Genomic DNA, 21,398 nt, shown 5'->3' on the forward strand with positions numbered 1-21,398 from the left:
TGCCCCATATTACAACCATTCTTGCCACATTGTTAAGTGAATCGCTGAAGTTGTTAAATTAGTAACCGGTTGTTAAGTGAATCTGGCTTCCCCATTGACGCTGCTTTTCAAAAGTTTGCAAAGTGTGATCACATGACCTCAGGACATTGCAATTGTCATAAAAGTTGCCAAGCACCTGAATTTTGATCACATGACCAGGGCATGCTGCAAAAGTCGTAAGTGTGAAAAACAGTCATAAGTCACTTTTTTCACTTTTTTGCCGTTGTAACTTCAATGATACAAAATGCAGAAATCTTCTCAATCTCAGTAGCTTTAAAACGTGTGTACTTCAACTCCTAGAATTCCCCAGTCAGTATTTCCCTGGAATTCCCCAGCATTCTGGGAGTTGTAGTCCACACATCTTAAAGCTGCTGAAGTGGAGAAATAACAATCCAAATAACCTCTAGGGGGCAGGAAAGGGAGGCCACACACATTCTTTGCTGCCTCCTATTGTTCAATCAGATTTTTACAGTCAAGACCCCCCCCCCACACACACACACACAATCATTCCAGGTTTAATGAGACCCTGAGAAAAAACTTCAAATACCGTAGTTGATTGAACCAGTGATTTTCAATAATCTCTCTGCCTTGAAAATTGTGACAGGGCAACCTCAATGAACTCACTTTAAGAAGTAAAGATACAATTCATATTTTAATAACTTTAATGCTGGGGACTTTGGCTTCTGCATCCATGCATCGAAAAAACCTTTCTGAATAGAAAATGCAAAGACCAGCTCCCTTGGCCTTTATCCTAGATATTGTCATCCTGTTTGATACATTCTGTTTGATAATGTACTCTGAGTTCTTAAAAGAACATGCTTGATCAAGAACAGGGACAAATTCCAATATTCTAAACAGTTTGGCAACTTTTTTGCAAACCCACTGAATTCAGGGTTGCACGCCAAGGGTACTCCGATGACCATCGTTTGTGAGCCTCTGGAATAAACTGTTCTAGTCTGGGAAATGGCAAAAACTCTTTTTCTAATATATTGGTGTTATTGCCAAAATAAATTCCTGGTCACAATGCCCACTCCTGAAATTAATTTATATTCTACCAAGTAGATTCATTTTCTTTGCCTAAGGGAGAGATGGAAACATCTGCAGACAGAAGAAAGAGAATGTGAATATTTCGGAGAACTGCAAAATGGGCAGTGGGAACAATGCTTGAATTATTGGGGATCGGAGAACCTGCCCCCCAATATCCCCAGGGTTTATATTTATAAGAGACCATTTTTGACAAAAAAAAGACATTGACAGCATTGGTGGTGAATACATTTCATCAATCCTCCCATTCACTCATTTTTGAATAATAGAGTTGGAAGGGACCTTGGAGGTCTTCTAGTCCAACCCCCTACTCAAGAAGGAGACCCTGGCCTATACCATTTCAGACAAGTGACTGTCCAGCCTCGTCTTAAAAACCTCCAGTGATGGAGCACCCATAAATTCTGAAGGCAAGCCATGCCACTGTTTATTGTCCTTAGTGTTAGGAAGTTTCTCCTTAATTCCAGGTTGTTTCTCTCCTTGATTAGTTAACATCCATTGCTTCTTGTCTTGCCTTTTGGTGCTTTGGAAAATAGATTGAAACACACACACACCCCAATCTTTTGCCTTCCAAACTCACAACCACCCCAGCAGCTGCTCGATATAAATCAAAAACTCCAAAAGGAAGAAGTAAAGAAAATTGGAGGGTTTTTTTTGTTCCCAGAAGGGAAAAACAGCCAGGGAACCATAGCAGAGCAGACAGCAAGTCTCCAGTTGAAGCAAGAAAGCGAGGCTGAACGGAGATGGGAAGAAAGGAGAGTCCTGGAGTGGTGAGAAGCAGCCAGGAAGAGAGGAAGAAAGAGAGAGAGTGAGAGAGAGAGAGAGAGAGAGAGAGAGAGAGAGAAGCCGTCAAGGACCTGGATACAACTCAAGCAGGTCACTCTAAAGTCCTGGCTAGGAGTGGCACAAAGTTTGCCAGGGTTATTTTGAGCTCTTGGGATCACATTGGGAAACTCCTCCAAGCTACAGTGGCACCAGCAGCTGCTGTAGCCACCTTGCCAGGAATACGGATGTTCCCAAATCCACACTGTGCTTGTGCTCGCTCCCAAAAAAACAGTTTCAAGAGAAATACTTGCCAGGGTTTTAATCTTTAATTGGGGAACTGCAAAGCGGGAGAGAAAGAAAAAGAGTTGGGGGGGGGCAGAAACCCCCCTCCATGCCACTCTGAATTCACAGAGAAGCAGATTTATCTCTCAGCTGGATGGTGACATTCTGTGCATGCCTGGAATAGAGCAGAAGCAATTTTGGGGTGACAGCAAGGGGGAAATTTCAAGCAAAGATTTCTTTTCAGAACTAAATCAACCATTTAAAATCCCCTAAGGGTATTTTTCCATAAAGACATACAGCAAAATTATAGCTAAAGAACCATAACTCCAGTTGTTGAAAACCTCTCCCAACGAATTCTCTGAATGCAAAAAAGCTGGGCATTTCCTCGGATGCCAGCTCTTGTTTTTGAAATTCTGGGGTTAGGAATTTAGCGACTAGTTTTCAAATAAAACCCAATGAACGACAGAATGCCTGATAAAAACAAAACAAGAGGACTCAGATCAGCAGAATTTTACAGATGGAAATCAGTGCTTTAAAAAGTCTATGGAGATTCTCAGTCATGCAGATCAGTGTTGTCCCAAAGGTGCTTTTTCAAAAGACAACTGGACTTAACAGTTACAATTACAACAACACAGTCCTTTCAGAAAGAGTGCTAATGACCAGATGACTGCAAGGAACAGAAATCCTTCCATTCTCTGCCATTCAGTCAGAACTGAAGAAGCTTCTTGGATGAGAAGCAAGACCTCTTCAAGGAAAAACAAAGGAAGTCCAGTTGCCTTTTGAAAAAGCACCTTTGGGACAACCACAACCTGGACGACTGAGAATCTCCATAGACAGTCCTTTTATAGAGAGTTCCACCCCACCCACCCCCATCTGCATCATTCAGGTGACCCTGAGGGCACAGATAAACCTCCAGGCGGCCTCAACGACTCTCAGAAAGAGTGCTAACAACCAGATGCCTGCAAGGAACAGAAATCCTTCCATTCTCCTCTATGTGCCACTGATGGTTCTCAAAGGTGGGCAGCTCAGCCTTTCAGATAATTTAATCGCAAACAAATTTGGTTGGATTTATACAACAGAGTGTGTGACTAACCCAATAAAAAGTGTTAGGAAATTTGCAATTCAGCATGTTGTGAAAACCCAGCCCTTGATATCAAAGGTTATATATGAACCAGGCCACTACTTTAAGCCACGATATGGTTTATTAGTTGGCAGTTGTGATGCTGTTTGTTTGCAGTTTGCGGCTGCAATATGTTAAGTTTTAGAGTTTACGTATTATAGGAGCTCCTCCCTTAAGGCTGTATAGCAGCACTATGATGACACTTCCAACCTGTTCTTTTTGTTTCGGTTTTGTGGTTCCCAAACCTACCCCTCACCAGGGTATCTGGAAGTCCATGGCTTAATTGCTTGCTATTTTGTAATGCATGAAAGGCAAGATGTAATGTAAACCTTAGCTTAATATACCTTTTAAATAATTAAGAATTTATTGGAAACTCCTCTCCATACCTAGGATTCCTAGGAATCGTGAATCTTCTCATAAGTATCACATAGCCACACCCAGCCTACGTCTCATCCTATCCATTCCAGTTTTTATTCCCCCCAAAATGGATTCAAGCAGCTCCATGTAAAACATAATGGAAAAGTCATCTCGACACATGGGAATCTTGAAATGGGTGGCAAAGTAAAGAAATATGTGCCATGATGTCATTACATACCTGGTGTCAGATGTCATCAGGCAAATATTAAGCTGCATTTTTTTTCCCATGATGACATCCTGGCATTTTGAATCCTCATTGTGATGTATTGTGGCTTGTTACAGATGTCACTGCCCAGACATCGCCGGCCTAAGAATTCATGGAGAATTTGGAAATGGAGAGTCTAGAAAAGTGCTTATTTATTTGAAGCTATTGTTGTTATTGTCCTTAGGAAAAAGATACCTGACTTATCAGTTATCTTGGGGGGAAAATATTTTATTTAATGTGGAAGCTTTTGTGATCCCAGTCGCTTAAAGCCTCTTTTATAGAGTCAGGATTGCTATATTTACTTTGTAAAATGGTAAGATTAATAGAAATTTTGATTAACAGACACATGCCTCCAATTTAGACAGTTAAATTTATAAGAAATGTATCTTGAAGTGTAAAGGACATATTTTAGCATAAATATTTGCTTTTTGATCTGCAGATGGAAAGAAGGCAGTAGCTTTAAAAAAACATTTTTTTCACTCTAAGAAAGGAAGAGATAGGACACATTATTTTAGAAGAGACAGAAAAAGGGGTGAAATACTACCGGTTTGCTCCACTTCAGGCGAACCGGTAGCGATAAAAATTACCAGTTCAGGCAAAGCGGTAGTAAAATAAAAGTTACGATCCAACGATCACCTGTGCCGCGGGGTTTAGCTTCTCTAGAAAGCAGGATTTCCTGCTTTCTAGTGAAGCTAAACTGCGCGCCATAGCTGATCCCACCCCCTCACTGTTCTACTTACTTTCCCAAGCCTCCTTTTGGTGCGTACTGCGTGCACGTGCACATTTGGTACACACTGAGCATGCTCACATAGCACGCATTTGGCGCACATGCACGCGTGCAGTTCATGCTTGGCGCGCATGTGCAGCCAATGAACTGGTAGCAAACCGGTTCAGATTTCACCCCTGGGTAGAAAGAAAAGGTTGTGATATAGTAAGAAAAAGTAGGACTATTTCTAAAGTGACATGCAGACTTACAACCACAATTGAGCCCAAATATTCCATTGCTAAGATACTTGTTAGGTCAGTTTTGCCTCATTTTATGACCTTTTCTTGCCATAGTTGTTACGTGAATCCCTGCAATTGTTAAGTTAGTAACACAGCTACTAAATGAATCTGGCTTCCCCATTGACTTTGCTTGTCAGAAGTCATGCAATTGGCAGTTGCCAAGCATCCAAATTTTGATCACATGACCACAGGGACATTGCAATGCTCATGTGAAAAACACTCATTAATCACTTGTTTTCAGTGCTGTTGTCACTTTGGACAGTCACTAAGTGAATGGTTGTAAGTCGAGAATGTAAAATCATGTCTAAAATTCAAAGTTTTATTATCTTCCCACATATTAAGTATCCCCCCCCCCATTTTCATTCACCAGACAAACAACTTAACTCTCTTGTGATTAACTGCCATGAAGAACCTTGTCTAACCAGAAGATGGACGTTATTCAAAGACAGGTTTTAAATCTATTCTTTCCACGTGGCCGTTTTGAAATATAGGTGCCTTAGGACAAATTAAGCTGAATTTGCTTATTAGACTGATGTTAATCAAGGTGGATGTGAAGCTCGGGAGAAGAACTGAGTGACACATCGCGCAGGGGCGTGCAACGACTTCCTTTGGGAGAGAAAGAGCTGAGCTTGTCACACAACCATTGCTATGGAAGCAGCAAGTGAGAGTGGCACCTGGCCTGCAATTGGGAAGACCCAGGTCAATAACCCTTGAAGCTTCACTTAATATGCTATCTTCTCAACTCAGCCTATTCCACAGAAATAGGAGGAATATTGAAATGAAAGGAGAGGAAGATGCAATTAAGGGAGCATCTCCTGCTGAGCTTTTTTTGCTCCTGGGCAGTGATGGGATTCAAATAATTTAACAACTGGTTCTCTGCCCATATGACCGGCTGGGTGGGCGTGGCCAGGGGGTGTGACAGGCAGCACTCGGCCTCCTGCACCCCCCCAGGAGCAAAACTGGACCGCGAAGGGAGACGCACAGACCCCCACACCCTGTTTCGGGCCTAGGCCTCCCTGCACTTACCGGGAAGCCAAAATGGGGCGCGGGGGGACTCCTGGAAGGGGAGGGGAGGGGCCAGCCAGCAATTTAACTACCAATTTGCCCAAACTGGCCCAAACCAGCTGAATCCCACCACTGCTCTAAGATAACTCCCATTTTACCACCCTATAATCCCTTCACTCGTGAATTTCCTTAAAAAGAAATCCTCTCCAAGCCTGCACCTCTGTTCTCCCATTTAAAATACAGGTAGTCCTCGATTTACAACCACAACTGAGCCCAAAATGTCTTTTTGCTAAGCAAGACAGTTGAGTTCTGCCCCATTTTATGATATCTTTCTTGCCACAATTGTTAAGTAAATCACTGCAGTTGTTAAGTTAGTAACACAGTTGCTCCCCTTTGATTTTAATTGTCAGACCGTCACAAAAGGGGATCGCATGATCCCGGGACCTTGCAACCATCATAAATACACGCCAGTTGCCATGCATCTAAATTTTGATCACATTTATTTTTATTTATTTTTTATTTTTATTTAATTTCTATACATGACCATGGGGATGTGGAAAATGGTCATAAATCACTTTTTTCAGTGCCATTGTAATTTCGGTCACTGAAGAAACGGTTTTAAGTAGAGGACTACCTGTGCTGATGCCTTCCTAGAGTTAAGGGACTCCTCTCAAGTTCAGAGGCCTCCACGAGCATACTGCAGACTGTTAAGGAAGAAAATGAGTGGAGAGAAAAATTCAATCTCAGAGAGAAAAAATGTTTGAGGGCTCAGAGGAGCCCCACTTACGCCTCAAGTAGCTTGTTGGATATTATTGCATTGAGCAATAAGGTCTCAATTTTGCTTATGGATCAGCACAGATTTCTTAGAGAAATTGGTCTAGGGCAGGGGTGTCAAACTCAAGGCCTGCAGGCCGGATTCGGCCTGTGGGGTGCTTAGATCTGGCCTGCGGGGCCACCCTTATAACAGTGAGGGACCAGCCAGTGGTGCCTTTGTCAGCGAAAATGGGCTCCTGAACTGTTTTGGGCTGCGACAGCCTCCTGAAACCCTCTGCCAGCGAAAACATGGCCCTCCCAAACTCAGTTTTCACTGGTAGAGGGTTGCAGGAGGCCGTCGCAGCTGGAAACGGAGCTCGGGAGCCCGTTTTTTCTGGCAGAGCACTCGGGCTTGCCACAGGTGCCCCCAACATGAGTGACATCAAGCAGGCCACGCCCTCTCTAGCCCCGCAGGTCAAACACAACCCTGATGCAGCCCTCGATGAAATCGAGTTTGACACCCCTGCTCTAGGGAAAAGGAGGGGGTATTTCATTATGCACCAGGTCAAGAAACAGCTTGATACAATATACAAGGAATCATCTCCATTTGTCTCATCGAATTATCACGTGGCCTGGAGCAGGCCACGTTTTCTCAGTTTCCCTGACCTGTGAAATGGGCACAATCTTCGGCTACTTACAAAGCTGCCTCAGGCCAAACGGTTGGCTCATTACATTTCTATTTCTTAAAGAAGAAAACATTTCCCACACTCGTGGATCCCTTATTATTTTTTTAAATCTTTGTGAATATTTGGGGGCGGGGAGGGAATTCTTAAGAAACTGATTTTGGCTAACAGAACAAACCTTTTCCTCTTTTTCCCAATCTCTAGCCTACTGTGACCACAGATATTTGGATTTAGAATTCTGAAATGAACTGTGGAAGGAAAGAAATAGGACTGCCAGGAGTTCGATCCTGACTGGCTCAAGGTTGACTCAGTCTTCCATCCTTCCGAGGTTGGTAAAATGAGGACCCAGATTGTTGGGGGCAATAGGCTGACTCTGTAGACTGCTTAGAGGGGGCTATAAAGCACAGTAAAGCGGTATATAAGTCTAAGTGCTATTGGGGAAGCCAGAATCCCCCCCCCCACAATCTTAGAAGACTCCTATGGGCCAGTCCTTCTTTGTTAGCCTAGCTCAGGGGTCTGCAACCTTAAATACTCAAAGAGCCATTTGGACCCGTTTCCCACAGAAAAGAAAACACCGGGAGCCACAAAACCTGGGTGGGTGTGGCCAACTCAATGGCACTCACTTCCACCAGTCACATGTCCCCCCATAGCCACGCTCATCTAGCTGGTCATTAAGGCAGAGAACCGGTTGTTAAAAAACACCAGGAACCACAAAATCCTTTTAACATATCTCTCTCTTCTTCCCTCCCTCCCCCCTTTCTCTCCCTTTCTCTTTATGTCTTTCTCTCTCCCCCTCTCTCTGTATCTCTCTGTCTCTGCCCTGGCCACTTCTCCATCCCCTTACCTTCTCAGGCCAGGCGAGGAGTGACTGGGAGGGGAGGGCAAGGGGCGGGGCCAGCCAGTGGTGGGATCACCTGACAGGGCACCACAGCAGAAGGCCCAAAGAGCCGCATGTGGCTGCGGAGCCGCAGGTTGCTGACCCCTGAAAGTAGCTTACCACAGAGGGTGGCTTTTGGAGGGAATAATAAGATCAGGATGTATTCTGGATTGATAGATGAATCAAATGTATATAGCCATCCATGTCCCACAAAGGGGGATCTGGGCGGTGCACAATAAACTAAACAGCCAAAATAAAACAGATCAAAATCTAAAAGCCACAGTAGCATAACAAACATACCACCTTGTTTGAATTCCAGATAGAAGCATAATTCGGAGACCAAGAACTACATGACCTTAAGGGACCCCATTCTGGATCTCAGCAGAGCACACCTCTGAGATGCAAAAGACTAAATTTCAGAGAATGCACTCAGCTTGTTCTGCAACCCTCTCCAAATTCCATTCTTTCTGTTTATCGGAATATTTTTTTACGCGATGCAATCGTCCTAGATGAAGGATTAACTACTGTACACATTGTCTAATGGGAGAAAGTTTAAATGTAAACTCCTCCACATTATAGCAACCACAGTAAAGAACTTTTAATAAAATGGGTCTTTTCAGCAGAAAACGGCACCTGTATCACACGGCTGGATAACTATTGGGCTAGCAAAAATATGGTAGCCCTTGCATTTGATATCGGCGGATTACAGTCCTTTGCTTTTTTTTTCTTTTTTCTTTCTTTTCAAAATATTGGCTTTCCTTACAGAAAAAGAATTTTTCAGGCAGAAGTTTAAAAAGTCAAAATGGCGGCCAGAACCGTGAGATTCAAAGCTCTCTTTTTTTATGTGCTTGCAGGACTTTTAATTGCCAACTTCAGCTTTGTTTGAGCATACTTTCTATACACCTCTGTTTTACAAGTCTGATTTAAAATAAATAAACAAATAGATCTCATGATTGTGCCTAGAGTAATGTCATTTGTTTTCCAGTTAAGGCCCTTTCTCAACTAAGGGCTAACTTTAAGGAAATACATTGTTATTTTTAAAAAGCCCTTCCGTATTCATTCAGAAAATTAGTGCTTCCTCAGGGTGACCGTGGAAAGTAAATTGTAAAAAGGAACCGTTCAGAATTCAAAAGTTTTACATTTCAGCTGAGCTTTGAAACTGGACTAAGCATTCATTGAATTTCGCCAAATAATTCTACTCCTCTGCCACTCTCAATCACTCAAGCTGGGGTATGCCAAGAGTTTGGGAAGGCCCTCATCCTTTTTTAAATGGCCTAAATGCAGCCTTTCCCAATGAAAAAAAAAAGAAAAGAAAATTGCAATCAGCCCCATTTGCTTCCCACTTCCAGTCTTCAGCCTGCCCAGAACTAAGGAGCTGAGATCCTTGAATTTTGGGGAGATCCCTGTATTTTGGAGAGAGATTTTTTTAGAATGCACTTTTCATTTGCAGTAAGGAAGGAGTTACACTGCGACGAGGAAAGAGTCTTGGTGTTCAATAATTAAATAAAATATCAGGAATCGATAAGAGCGAGAGAAAGAACAGCCTGCCACGCTCCAGGGGACATAACTATAGAAAGTCCAGAGTGAGGCTGTGCCAAGTCAAAATGCGCCTGCTCAAATATTTGACCCACCACAACATCAGGCACGCCTGCTACAAAACTTACAACAGGGAAAAGAAGGAAACCCACAGAACGAGAGAAGAAACTGCAATGCCAAACCAAGGCAGAGGTGCAAGGTGCCCTAAGTGGCACATGGGAGCTGTAGTCCCCAAGCCACAGCAAAAGAAAGGCCACTGATGGGAAGGTGTGCTCCAGGCCATGTACTTGTTAACACAACTGGCTTGCTCTTCACAGTGAAAGTAGACCCAATCTGCAGTAGAATTCATGGCTTATCTACGTCCCATGAGCGTTAATACATTTCATTTGCTATTAATTCAAAATGCAAAGGACAGAATCTAAGCCAAGACATTGTACGTTTTGTGTGCATTTTACAGAATATATTTGACTGAAACTTTTCGACAAGCAGTGAACGCTCCGGATTCATAGTTTAGCAAATCCGGCTGACAACTTTCTCATAAAACATACCCAGCATGAGGTGTGAATATTTTAAGGCATGAAGGAGCAGCACAGTTGTAGGAAATAACTACGCGCACACACACATACACTTGGGATTGAACAAACGGCAGGACACACACTCTTCCCTCCCATCTGGCTACACACTAGCACCATCTTTCACACATGCAACCCCGACATTTTTACACACACATACACACACACTGAAAGAGCATGCAAAAGAGACCCATATGCTCAACAGCTCCAAGAAACCTTCTCACTCTGGCAGCTGCACTCCACAGCCAGCTGCACACATTTTTACACACCTTTTCTAGCGCAGGCACATTTTTTCCCCCTACAGGTCTTTGCTTTCCTGAATGCTGGATGGTATGTAGATGTAGGTATAGGGCCTACAATGCAAAACCCCTGAGTGCATTCTTAGATCCAAACCCCAAGAGACCAGAAACCCATTCCCACACATCCTGGGCACTCACCTTCTCTAACACTGTCTAAAACACTGTTTTGCACACACGCTTGTTTTTACCTTGGATTTTCACTAAGCAATCTCTACTCCCCTCACACTTCCTAAATCTCTCTAAACTCAGGTTGCAGAAAAGGGGTTGGGGGGGGGGGAGAAAGAAGTCCACCCATTCCTGTTTAACCATCTGTCTGGCTCAAAAGGCTGGCAGACCCACAGGGGGATTCCCACGTGCACCTGGAACAGAAAGAGCCACCAAAGCCAAACCTGCTTCCTTCCAAACCTTCCAAGTTGTCAACGTGGGATACGGAGAGTTAACATCGCCCCCCCACCACCACACACACACACACACACACAGACAGACTTATGTTCACCAAAGACCATCCTGAACCCTCAACCCAGACCGACCCTTCTGCCCCCCGCCCCCAACCTCATATTCGGCGGGCAAAGACCAGTCCGCGCGCGCGCGCGCGAATGCTGTGGAGAAAAAAAAAAGATATAACTGTTTCGGAGTAAAAGCGGGGAGGCGCACCCGGGGGGGGGGGGAGAGAGAGAGGAAGGCGGGTGGGAAGGAAGCTGGCAAGCGAAGAACAGAAAGTAATTAGCAAGGATTAAAACGACCTGCCGGAAAAAGGAAAGAAAAAAAAAAAAGAAGATCTGACGGCTAGTGCAGGCTCCACCGGAGGGGCTGCAGAACACAACGCCAGTCCTGTCCTTCCTTTCCCCAGTCTCCCCGCACACACACACACACACACACGCCGACAGATATGCACGCACACACTTTTTGCAATTGGCACAACTACGGGTTTCTTTCTTTCTTTCTTTTTTAAATTAATTGCTGGCGGACGCGTGGGGGGGGGAGGAGGTGGAGAGAAAAGAAAAGGGAGAGAGAGAGAAGCGGGTACATAAAACCGAGCCACCTCGCGACCACGCAGGCAATCTGGGTGACAAAACTGCAGGGAGAAAGCAGGAAAAGCCGAGGAGAAAGCAACAAAAAAAAAAGAGTGAGACGAAGCGCGGCAGGGCGGGAAGGAAGGAAGGAAGGAAGGAAGGAAGGGGGGGTGCGAAGGAGAATATTTGGGGGGGGGGTTTGAGAAAGCTTTTTAATTACCTGGGCGAGGCAGAGGGGTGAAGAATACATCTCCGAGCTTTAGCGGAACAAACGGTGGTGGTAGAGGAGGAGGAGGAGGAGGAAGAGGGTGGCGATGATGATGGGGGGGGGGGAGGTTTGAAAAAGCAGATCCAAGCGCAAAAGTTACTGAGTCATTTCGGCGGCGGCTGGAACAGTTTTCTTGACTCCCTCCCTCTCTCTCTCTCTTTCTCTCTCTCTCTCACTCTCTCTTTCCCTGGCGATGGATCGGTGCGGGAGGGGGGGGAGAGAGGGAAGGGAGGAGACGGCGAGGGAGGGAGGGAGAGAGCAGAGGGTGGGACCAAAGGGGGGGGGAGAGAAATGCATTTAAGAGGAGCGGATTTAAAAGAGGTGGGGGGGTTAAAAATAAATCAATTAAGGGCGCGCGAATCGCATCAAACCGCCGGAAGAATTACGCGCGGGCATCAGTATAGACGCAGAGATCAGAAGTCATAATTTTAAAATTCTTTTAATTCGGTGCAAGCGGGTCGGGACGGGGAGGGAGGGAGGGAAGACAGCGAATGACACGCAGCCGTGGAAGTGTGACCCGGGAGGTGTCCCACGGAAGAGTTGGAAGAGACTTAGTCCCGAAGAAGCGCGCGGATACGGCCGCAAGTTTTCAAAATGGGGGGGTGGAGAAGCAATAAAAAAACAACAACAAATGGAATAACACTCGATCGCTCCGATAACCTCCCGGGAAAAGAAGGAAACGCTGGATCCATCCTCTTCCGAAGAGATCCGTCGGATCCGGAAGGGATATAAGATTCTCTATTTTATTTTTATTATTATTACTACCACTACTACTCAACTAAGAGTTGAGGGGAGAAAGAGAGAGGGTTTGAGACTCGCTCCCCAAACTCTTTTTTTTAAAAAAGCGGCTGGAAATAGCCCTTAACAAGTTGGAAAACGCAGGACAAAAATAAGTCTCTCTTTTAAAAGTTTTCCTAGGAAGCCCCCGGGGGGAGGGGGGGAAGCGGCAATCAAAGGCCTAAAAGGGAATTTGAAATAAAACAGCGCAGTTTAAAGGAGGAAGGCTAAAGCGTAAAGCGGTTCGGCTCGTAAAGAACACATGCAGACAGGCAAGGCTGACCTCGTTTTCGGAGGAGAGGGGGGGGCGCGCAGGAAGACTTCTTGGGCCTTACTTCCGAGTAAGCATGTACAGACTCGGGGAGATGAGAATTTGGAGGAAAAGCAACTAAAGTTGTCCTTGAAAAAAGTAAACAAAAAAAAAAATCCCCAGTGAAATGTTAGAAAGAAGAAAGTGGAATTTTAGAAGCAACCTGTCCAGAGGCAGAAAGGGACCAGGAGGGAAAAAGTGAAAGGAAAAAGGAGAGCAAAAAACGCGACCGACCCGAGTACGGGTTTGATCCCCGCCCACCCCCCGTAAAATCAATTCCAAGTTCTCCCTTTTTGCCTATGAGGTGGGGGCGACCTCATCTCCTGTAAGGTAGGAAAAGCTAATACAAAATGTTAAGACATCAGCAGCATGAAACTTTCACATGCGTTTTTCTGCAAGCAAGTAAAACAGGTAGACAAGGCTCTAATTTAGAGAAATACTTTTCCCTTTTTATTTTTTTGCAAGAACCACCATCCTTAACCCTTTTTAATCTCCCATCTGCAAACATATGTAGTTTTTAAAAAGGGATACAGGCTTGCCCCTTTTAACATGTCAGTATCATCCACCGACCTCAGGGCAGGGATGTTAAAAACTTCAAGTCCTGGTCTGCCTCCCCTTCACCAAGGGTATTATAGTACAGCTCTATCTCAGTCTGCCTGATGCGGGGAAATCAATTTAAAAATCGTGTTCACAATAATAAGATGCTGTCTCTCTGGACGTGTATTAAGACTAAGGATAGTGGGGAGAGAACTGTTAAGTTTTTCCAGCCACGCATAACCTTAAGCAACTTTATTCACCAGTCCCCGTGAATTCGGTGGAAATGCTCAGCACGAGTGTGCAGTATTAATGGAATTTAGGAAACCAGGTTTAAAAAAAGAGCAAGTTGAATCAATTACCCACTCAGTAACTGGAGGTGGAAAAGTGTGAGTGAGTGAGTATGAGTGTGGGGTAGTATTAAAATAAAAACAGAGCCAACACGTTTTCTTTCTCCAGGACTTTCCAACTTCCTATCTTGGAACAGGTTTCGGCTGTCACTGCTCCAAAATAGGGTTTGAAAAAGCAATCTTAATGTAGATCTCCAGACGCTGGAATTCTTAGCTCTGGGAAATCTAGCCCCCTCCTTGATATTCGGGGCGTTTGTTGCTAGATAATGAGGTTTCTATGCCTCCCACTTCCAAAACACGGCCAGGCCGTAGCGCCAGGCAGTGGAATGAATGGAGAGAGAGGCCGAGAGTTTCTTTCCTTCTCAAATCCTCTTTTCCTCCAGTTATTCAGCCCTCCCCACACTGGAAAGCGAGGAAGAAGGTTAGCCATCCTTTCTGGGAGCAACTCCTTTCTTCCAACGGTCAACCAGAGCCCTGGGGGCGACACCACTAGGCGGGCCCACCCGAAGAAAATGCCCAGGGCTCAACTTCGGAAGCGCAGCCCTCTAGTCTTATTTTTCCGACACATCACCAGTTTCTGCACAAAGGTGGGATCGAGATAGAGAAGCGAATCAAAGGAAACTGGGGAAATAAGAAGGGCACCTCTAGAAAAGGGGCAACAGGGTGGGTAGCAGAAGAGAAAATAAATGTTTCACTGGCAAGGCTACCAGTTACGCGTCAAAAGCCGCAACTCCTCTACCGCGGTTAGACAGGCGCTTCATGGCAAACCGGCTCAAATTTAGTGACAGTCTAAAGTTTTAAGAAGTCGTGTTATTAAACGTGGCCGGCACTCAACCTTCATCATCTCTGGGCCGCTGGAGATTTCCCCTGCCCCAAAAAAAGGAACTTTAAAAATGAGGTCACCATGAAGCCTAGGAAATTGTCGGCTTGGGGAGATCACCCGCCATCCACCCACCCACGCGCACCTAGACAAAGCAAATCACACGCCAAGATCTATGGAGTCCCTTGAGGCCCTTTAATCTGGAATTAAGGCCACTAAAAACAAATGGGATTTACTTTTGAACTGGGAGAGCCGGGAGCACGCTCTTAACGCGGACAATGTGCGCACGCAAATCGCACGTGGATTTATTTAGCATCTTGGAGGATCTAAATAGAAAGTGAATCTGGGAGGGAGGGGGAGGAATAATCATCAATAATTTTTACTTTTTTTTTTTTGAACAGTTGACTGAGTAATAAATAAGTCGGTAAATAAATGACAGTTGCGCCCAAGGCTATCACGGAGATAATTGGTGGCTTTTGAAAATGGGCCCTCTCTCATCCAAGCCATTTAGAAAAGACCTTCTGCCCACCTACCAAAATGGCATGAGATAAAAGAACAGAAGAATAGATTCGAAATTATTCGAGAATAAGGATTGGCCTAGTGACCTCAAGAGGAAGCGGTTGCCTAGGTCTTGGTTTTTATCTTGGCAAGGGTGGATATTCTCCCGTAACAAAAAGAAACCCCCCCCCCCGACATCCTGCACGCAGAAACTCGACTAGGCAGGGTTGGCGCTTCCAGACATTCTTTCTACCAGCTAATCTTCCAAGTGGGCCAGAAGCTCTTTTGTCACAAGATACCCGAGGCAAGATATTTAAGAGACCAGAAGCACCTTCCCCGGAACCACAGGCGCTAAATATGCAAAGCGAGAGTCCACATTTGTAGTCAGAAGTCTGAACTCGGGCCACGGCCGATCCCAACAGGCCGAACTCTTCAAGCCATTCACCTTTTACAGAATTTGTCCTTTGTGGTTCCTGGCAGGTTTCCTTCTCGGTACCTTCTTGATCTATTGGCACAGCCATGCTTGGAAGACGCAATCTTTGCCGTGCCTCAGTGGGGTCCTGACTTGTCCCAAGTTAGTACACCTCTTTCTTTTTTTTCTTTTTTTCTTTCTTTCTTTCTCTCTCTCTCTCTCTCCCTCCCTCCCTCTCTCTCTCTCTCTCTCTTCTGGGATGTCCTTGAAATTTTTACTCCCACCTGGCCGACCAGAAAAGCTCATTCCACTCTCTGGATTAAAAAAAAAACAGAAATTCCGTCTCTCCTGGTTGACAGGTATTTTCACTCGGTTTGAGTCAAGGTTACATGAAAGCACCGTTGCTCCTGCCGCCCAGCAAAGTCGGAGGGAAATTGTACAGTAATTGACGGGTCAGAAAGAGGGGGGGAGAGGTAGGTAAGGGTGTGTGTGTGTGTGTGTGTGTGTGTGTATGTATAGTGTACATAACAAAAGCAGCCTGGTTTAAATGAGGCCAAGACAGGCCGCGCAGAGGATCTGAGGCGCAAACTGGGGGCTCAAGAAAGCAAAACTTTTCTCTTGAAGTTACGAGTCGGGATGTTCCGACGAACCCGGACACGGGCGCCTCCTCACTTCTCTGGAGTCAGATTCTCTCCTCGTAAAAAACCTTAGGGGCAAGATTCCTCGCGCAAAAGGAGAAGGGCCAATTCCGGACCTATTCATATTTATTTGGGGGTAACTCCCAGTGACTGTACTTCGGATTGACTCCCCCCTCTTTCTCCAAGGCGGAGAAGATCTACGCGGTTAAACAGGAAACAATCCCGGCCGAGAGAGAGAAAAGGCGGCCGGCGATCTTTACTCAAGGAAAGAATGACATTAGGTCTTCTTACACCAGCCGGTCAATTCACCGCCCCTTCCTTTCCCCAATCATCTTTAGCCTTTCCAATGGGCGATCCCAGAGACCTTTTACCCGGGAGAAAGCGCCACTGACTTTAACTTCTGAGTTTTGGGGATTGCCCCAAGCCTCCTTTTTTTTTTTTTTTTTTTGCACGGAGGGGTGGGAGACACAGACACACACAGAGTCCGGCGGGCGCAATTCGTCCACCAGAAGGGAAGGCAGGAGATCCGTGCAAGGAAGCGCCATCCTGTTTTGCTTTGACGCAGCAGAAATCGGCCTCGGCCCAGAGGAGCCCGCTTGCTCCGCGCGGAGGCTCCGGTCTTAAAAGGCTGCAGCTGAGGAAGGACCGGCGGACGCGGGACCCGCAACGAGCACAATAAGACCCCCCTCTCCAACATTAAGGCTGGGGTTTGTGAGGCAGCTTCCCCAATGGGTATCTATCTGTATATATATGGGGATGGATTCTGGTCGGATGAGGGGGAAGGAAAAGGTCGAAGAGCAAGAACTGGGTGGAGGGGGAGGAGGAGGAGGAGGCCCGCTGCCGCAAAAGCTGCAGCCGAGGCGGCGTGTGTGTGTGTGTGAGCGCCGGGCGGCCGCCTCTCTCCCCCCCCCCACCCCGCTTGTCCAGCCGGTGCTCCGCAGCGGCACCTCGCAGCTTCTGCTGACGAGGCGGCCTGCCTCCTCCTGCCGCAGGGCCCAGCTCGCTTCGCCCGCGAGACAGCGAATTTTGACGCGCAAAGGGCTGGGGCACGGCGAGGCGAGGCGGGGCCGGGTGCGGCGGGAGAGCCGCTCTGGAGAGGGAGTTCCTGCTCGGCCTTTCCTGAGCTGGGCGGGGAAGGCGGGGGAAGGGCTGGAGGCTCATCTGGCGCAAGAGAGGCCGGAGGGAAAGGCAGCCGCCGGAGCAGCCTTGGCGTTGCACAGCCGCGGTGGCTCTCCCTCCCCGCTGGGCGTCATTTTCAAGTTCAGCTCGGCTCGCCCGCCCGCCCTCCTTCCTTCCTTCTCCGCCCCCCTCGCCAGAGCGGCCATTTTCCGCTACCTCGAGCCTGAGCTAAGCCTGGCTGGTGCCGAGAGCGAGCGAGCGTGTGCCATACTTTCGCCCCTCGCCTCCCGCCTCCTGTACAGATCTTACGCATTTCCCCCCCTTCCCCAATTCCATGCGTAAAAGCGCACCGGAGAGAGGAGAGCTATCCAGACACTCCGCAGACGCAGCTCGCCTTGGGTCTCCGCTTCTCTTTTTCCTCCCTCCCCCCCAACTCTTCAATCTCTCGTTTCACCCCCCCCCCCCGCATTAAACTGTGACACTAGCAGCACTTTGCGGCAACCGGGAATAGGGGGGTGGGGGTGGGACGGGGAGAGACAGGGGTCTTCTTCCCCTGGAGGGGGCACAATGGTTAAGAAGTGCACCGAATCGCCGGCGCACTCTTGCAAGGGAGGGGGGTCCCCCACTTAAACAGAACCCATCACCCCCCCCACTCCTCACCCTACGGGCGGTACAATCCCCCCCACACACACACACCTCACACACACATACACAAGGTTTCCAGATCTCAGTTCTTTCCTTCTTGTTTTCGCTCCCGGCTAAACTCCCCTCTCTTTGCCCCGATCCACCTGCCGCGGACTTTCTTCCTCCGCCCTCCAAGAAAGCCCATAAACTTCTCTGGGCCCCCGCCAAGCAAGCCCAAAGATTGGAAAGTGAGACGAAACTTACCATCACCCAAACGAAATTGGTCAGGGCGGAGGAGCGGATTGATGCCAACGGAAGCGAAGCTGGGGGCAAGGAAGAGTGGGCGCTTTTTTTTTTTTTTTAAGGTCCCACCAAGTTTTTTTTTTCCTTTCTTTTTTTTGTTTTTTTAAAAAAATATATATTTATGGAAGTCGAAGGGGGTCAAAATAGTGCAATCTTCCGTCCTTTCAGCGTTTGATCATCTCTCGGGCGCTTTCATCAGAGGGATTAGCATCTTAAGGGGAGGCAGGCAGGCAGGCTCGTGTTTTGGTCCCAGCTGGCGCCGTCCCCCAATGGAAAAAGGGGCTAAGGAGGGGTGGGGGGGCGATGATGATGTCCTTTCTGTGCAGCCCCCACCCTCTTTTATCTTCAGTTGGGGTTAGTTGGTGGATCACTTCGAGGATTAAATTCTTCCCGGGTTGGAGAGGGCTTGGTGGATGCTTGTAACTCTAGAGAAACGCACATTCAGAGGTCTTAATAAGGAAGAGGTGGTAGCTGGTGAAACGGGGCAAGAGAGTAGTGATGGGGGGGGGGGGAAGAGTGAGAAGAGAGAGAGAAAGAGACACCTCACTTTTCCTGGGACGCCCCACCCTCACCGGGGAGGGAGAGGGAAATGGCAAAAAAAATAAAATAATATTTTTTAAAAAATCTCTTCTTTCGCTGCCCCGGTGCAGAAGCTGCTTATCAAAGCAGAGGTGATGACGGTTTGATCAGCAGGAGAGGGAAAGCACCACAATCTCTGTTTTTTTTTCCCCTTTGCAAAGAAAATCCCGGGGGGGGTGGGGGCAAAGGGGGGGGGAGGTAGAGGACACCCTCACATCTCCCCCCTCCCTCTCCGGGCTAGCACGGCTCCCGCGGCACCCATGACCGACCTCTCCCGCTCTCTTCCTCCCCGCCCTCCCCAAGTCGCTAGTCTCCGCCCCTTTCTCCTCCTCCTTAACCGTGTGGGGGGGGGGCGGTGAATTACAAGGCGGCGGGGTAGCGCTAGCATTGCGAGGAGGGGGGCGAAGTGGTCTGGTTAGCGAACCTCCCCTGCCGCCTTCTGTTGGCCCGCAAAGGTGATCCAAGGATGGGGCTTGTAGGATGCCGGGCGGGGGGGGGAGAGATAAAGGATGCATTCCCCCCCCCATCCCGAAGATCTAAACCGGGGATGGTACCCAGGCCTTATGATCAAAGGAGGGGGGGGAGAGGAGAAAAAGAGAGGGAGAAAGATAAGGTCTCCCGGTTGGAAAATTCTGTGCACCCGCTCTTTCCATTCGATTGAAATTGCATTTTGTTTCAAAAGGAATCCTATTAGCGGGTTTCAGAGGATGCTATAGCCACCCCCCCCCTCCGCTCCACAGCTAGCCACTGCAGGAGATATCTGCAGGAGATGACCCCTGTGGGGGGGGAAACCAGGGGAGAGCACAGCTGTGGAAGCAATTAAGGGAAGATTTGGGTGGGGGAAGCAAAAGGAATCCACTGGGTCTCATTCAGCAGAATAAAGCCAGAGAGGCTGCAAGGATGCCCTTCCTATTTGAAATAAGTGACATTATTTTCTCAAGGGTGGAGGACTTCTTATAAGCACACCCTTTCTCAGTACAGAAAGAGTTAAGTGTCCTGCTGTACAGGTAGTCCTCGACTTACAACCATTTGTTTAGTGACCGTTTGAAATTTGAATGGCTCTGGAAAAAAGTGACTTCATGACCGTTTTTCACACTTGCGGCCATCGCGGCATCCCCGTCATCACGGGATCAGAATTCAGACTCCTGACAAACTGACTCATGTTTATGACGGTTGCAGTGTCCCCCGGGGAAATGTGTGATGATTCCCTTTTGCGACCTTCAGACAAGCAAAGTCAATGGGGAAGTCAGATTCATTTAACAATCATGTTACTAACCTAACAGCTGCAATGATTCACTTAACAGCTGGGGCAAGAAAGGTGGTAAAATTGGGCAAAACTCACTTAACAACTGTCTCACTTAGCAACAGAAAATTTGGGCTCAATTGTGGCCGTAAGTTGAGGACTACCTGTACAAAGTATGGGCTGTTAACTCTGTCCTCGGTTGTCTGAAAAATCTCTATTCTCTACACGGGAGTGTGGGGGTGAACTCTGGTTTTACCAGTAGTCCCTGAACATGTTTACACAGCTTCACTCATAATTTGACCCTTAACCTCTGAACCGGTATTAATAATGTGAAATAATACTGGAGTCATGCTGCAACTAGAGAGAAAGTGAGATTCATTCAACATTTTATGAAAACACGCCTCTCATTCTTACGGTGGACAATTTTATGCACAGGGCTTTAGAAACGTGGAAGGGAGATAACTGTGTGTTGGCAGGGAACAGGAAAATAATGTCTCTATTATGGGGAATAATACGGTATGACTGAGTTGCTTTTATGTTGGGCTAAGGACTTACAAGAAAGGCATGATTTAGATGCTAAGTTAAATAGGAATGTGTATGATCAGGAGGACAGATCTACTAAAGTTCAGCAGTGACAAAATATTTATGCTTTAATCCACCCATTCCTTCGGAGAATTGATATGCTGTTCTCGGAGCAAAAGAGGTATATTGCAATATATAATTGAGAGAGCAGAGGGAACTCCTGAGATCATATATAATGTTTACAAATCTGGCCTGTTACAATCCTCTAAGTCACTGGTTCTCAACTATGGCAACTTAAAGACATGTGGACTTCAGCTGCCAGAATTCCCCAGCCAGCATGCTGGGAATTGAAGTTCTCACATTTTTAAGTTGTCAAGGTTGAGATATGCTGCTCTAAGTCACATTGTGACAAGGTTAGTGTGTGTCCCTAATGCAGGGGTGTTAAACTCAAGGCCTGCAAGCCAGATGCGACCCACAGGATGCTTAGATCTGGCCTGCAGGGCCACTCTGGAAACAGTGAAGGACTGGTCCACGGTGCCTCTGCCAGAGAAAACCTGCTCACGAGCTCCGTTTCCAGCTGCGACAGCCTCCTGCAACCCTCTGCCAGCAATAACACTCGGGCGGCCCCGACATGAGTGACACCAAGCTGGCCATGCCCACTCTGGTCACACACACACACACACACACACACACACACACACACAAAAGGTCAAACACAACCGTCATGCGCCCCTCAATGAAATCGAATTTGACACCCCTGCCCTAATGAGTAGTATAACCAGAGGATAA

At 46.9% G+C, this 21,398-nt stretch overlaps 1 protein-coding gene across 7 annotated transcripts in view; it reads right to left on the minus strand.

Moving 5' to 3' along the window:
* Window positions 1-18,708, minus strand: part of NFIC (nuclear factor I C) — a 179,893-nt gene extending 161,185 nt beyond the window's left edge. For 2 of the 7 annotated variants that reach the window (XM_087894096.1, XM_060694518.2), the window contains exon 1: window positions 18,227-18,505. In XM_087894096.1, the coding sequence (XP_087750222.1) occupies window positions 18,227-18,229 (3 nt within the window). In that variant the 5' untranslated portion in view covers window positions 18,230-18,505. Of the gene's footprint in view, window positions 1-11,832; window positions 12,234-18,226 lie in introns of those variants that run through there. The other 5 variants (XM_087894095.1, XM_034437704.3, XM_060694523.2 and 2 more) reach the window with 3 other exon arrangements.
* Between the last annotated feature and the right edge of the window lie 2,690 nt (window positions 18,709-21,398).

The sequence above is a fragment of the Pantherophis guttatus genome, chromosome 1 (assembly GCF_059756535.1).
Source record: "Pantherophis guttatus breed Tessera chromosome 1, ASM5975653v1, whole genome shotgun sequence".
Lineage (NCBI taxonomy): Eukaryota > Metazoa > Chordata > Lepidosauria > Squamata > Colubridae > Pantherophis > Pantherophis guttatus.